The following is a 2,581-nucleotide window of genomic DNA, read 5'->3' as shown; positions in this document are numbered from 1 at the left end:
GTCTATCTATCTATCTCTGTGTAAGTGCACTCTATGATGTTCACAAAACCAAGAAATCACCTAACAACGAACATATGTTCTGAGAACATATCCCTGTCATTAAGTGACTGTATGACTACTAGGACACAATGTAAAGTCTGTCCCACAAAACATCGTATTTTGTCAATCAACTGTCTTCATTGGCATTTGGATTTTATACTGCTCACTACACTTACCCTCTCAACTTTATTTACTTTGCTTCCTGTTGGTTGAAAGTGAGTTAATGTGTCAACTTAAAACATTTGTGGTGAATAATTCATATCATTCAATAAATATTATTAACTCTTAAATATAAAATCTTATCAGCCAGGGATGTAAAATGGAACTGTCAGTGGTGATATAGGTTCTTAATTATGCACTGGTTTTTAGCAAACGAAAGCATTAAGGGTAGGGGAGCATTACTTAACATTTTAACCTAAAAGAATGTATTTTGCAGACTTTCCTCTGGTTGTTTGTCAGTGCTGCAGGCATAAGTCATCAGTGATGCTAAGGACACTACTTTTTTACTGCATTTGTTCCTGAGTGAAAAATGACTTTTCATTTAAATGATGCTTTTGAGTTGGCAGCACGAAAGGGTTCAGATAATTTGTTGTTACTTACAGATTATGTTTCAGCTTTATTGTGACGTTGTTATAGATTTTCATCATTTTCATTTTTGTCTCTCCCCCCCCCCCTTTTTTCCAGTTCTTCCTCCAGTGCTGGTTCCAAGACACAGCGAGTATAATCCTCAGCACAGCCTCTTGGCTCAGTTCCGTAACTTAGGACAAAATGAGCCTCACATGCCACTCAACGCCACTTTCCCGGATTCCTTCCAGCAACCCAACAGCCACCCGTTTCCTCATTCTCCCAACAGCAGCTACCCAAATTCTCCTGGGAGCAGCAGCAGCACCTACCCTCACTCGCCCACCAGCTCAGACCCAGGAAGCCCTTTCCAGATGCCAGGTAGGTTGGAATGGTGGGTGCTGTTCTGTGGTCAGATCAGATGGTGGTGTCACAGTGTAAAGAAGAAGCTGGCATACCTGCAGTGGAGGGGGCTTTTCCTCTCTGGTCCATGGCAGTGCTCTTAGAACTCAGGATTCGACTGTGGCTGAAAGGAGACCTGTAGCCAAGTAATCAGCACATGCCTTGTTTTATTCCTCAGGCACAGATTCTGGAATAAGTTTTATTTTTTATTTTGATAGGTTTTAAAACAGCTGAATCCTTCTGGGAGTGGCATCATCGTTATAGGCTTTGCTCTTGATAAAAGAGAAAGGAAAACAATGTGTTGCACACATTGGCTTTAGGAGAAACACAGCCTCCATCAACATCATTTCATACGTGGAAAAAAACCCCTGCTATAAGTGCAACCTCAGAGAAGATATTTCCTGAGGGATCACAGCCCCCTACTTAATTAAATTCATTTAAGTGGTGATGTAATCCCAAGAAACATATACTTTAGCAACAAAGGAATTGCCACAGAAGTACTGGAAACCAGCTGCTTGTTTAACTTAGCAAAGACAAAAAACAGTTATCCTCCTTTTTTAGACTTAACTGATGGTGTAATGGTTATCAAAATAAGTGATTAATTAGTACAGTACATTTTTCAAGTTAATAGGTTAATAAGCAAGCATCTCAGAGAACAAAAATGATTAGTGCCAAATTTCTGGCCAGGAGACCTCAAGGAAGATACTGTAAACAAAGATATACCTGTCATCTATGAACATTTCAAGAAGGGAAAAATGAGTGGGCACGTATGTTTGTTGGACCACTTGAAGTGGTTTTTAAGTAAATTTGAATTCAACAACAGTGCTGGTATGTCCTCAAAAATTGAAAAGTGGTCCGCTTGATATTGCTATATTTTATGTATATATGTGTTGCTTCCTTTTATTTCAAACCTGTTTATTTTGCATTGTTTTGTTTGTTTTTCAGTCCAAAATTGTTCGGGATGAGGGTGGGAGATTGTGTAAAAATCAAACTAATATCATCTTGTGATTTTCTGTTCACCCCTGTCCACTCCCTCCCAGACCCGTTGGGTTTGATGACTAGGTAGTGAGGAAGGAGATAGCTTCAGGCTATTGAGCAGTGGCAACCCGAGGGTGGGCCCACGAGTGGAAAACTGGAAGATTATTGCTTAAGTTTACACTTTCCCCCTTTCGGTCAATGGATTAAGATACAGGCCAAGTGGAGGAAATACAGAGAAGAGAAAGTTGCCTGGGGTGGGAGGAGGTCCCTGTGGGAATGGTGGAACCACCAATAGTTATCTGGTCCCTCTCAGTGGTGCTGACGCCATAGATCGCCCGTGAAATTTTCACCAGCTTGTTTGCAGAAATGTGTGGCATTTGGTCTCAGAGGAGGCTCTTTGTCTTCATTCCTGGCTGGAAGTAAAGCCGAGTCAGTGTCCTGGCTGCAGGGAAGAACTCGAATTAAAAGAAGATGGAGAAAGGGTGAAAAGGCATCCAGATAAGGTCGGCACAGGCCTATCTTTGTGCTCTGAGCTCTCCCTTGTCAGCAGCTGGATGGTAGAAGGCACTGGGTTGTGATTCAGCTGCAGAGAACGTCTTGG

The 2,581-nt window shown here is 41.6% G+C and overlaps 1 protein-coding gene across 1 annotated transcript in view; it reads left to right on the top strand.

The window, feature by feature from the left end:
- The window catches only part of SMAD1 (SMAD family member 1), a 75,620-nt gene that overhangs the window by 58,669 nt on the left and 14,370 nt on the right, over positions 1 to 2,581 (top strand). The window contains exon 3 of the mRNA XM_019662055.1: positions 724 to 981. Within this exon, the coding sequence (XP_019517600.1) occupies positions 724 to 981 (258 nt within the window). The remainder of the gene's footprint in view (positions 1 to 723; positions 982 to 2,581) is intronic.

Source organism: Hipposideros armiger, unplaced genomic scaffold, assembly GCF_001890085.2.
Source record: "Hipposideros armiger isolate ML-2016 unplaced genomic scaffold, ASM189008v1 scaffold_364, whole genome shotgun sequence".
Taxonomy (NCBI): domain Eukaryota; kingdom Metazoa; phylum Chordata; class Mammalia; order Chiroptera; family Hipposideridae; genus Hipposideros; species Hipposideros armiger.
Note: the sequence above shows the minus strand (reverse complement) of the source record. Positions and strands in the feature narration are given on the sequence as shown.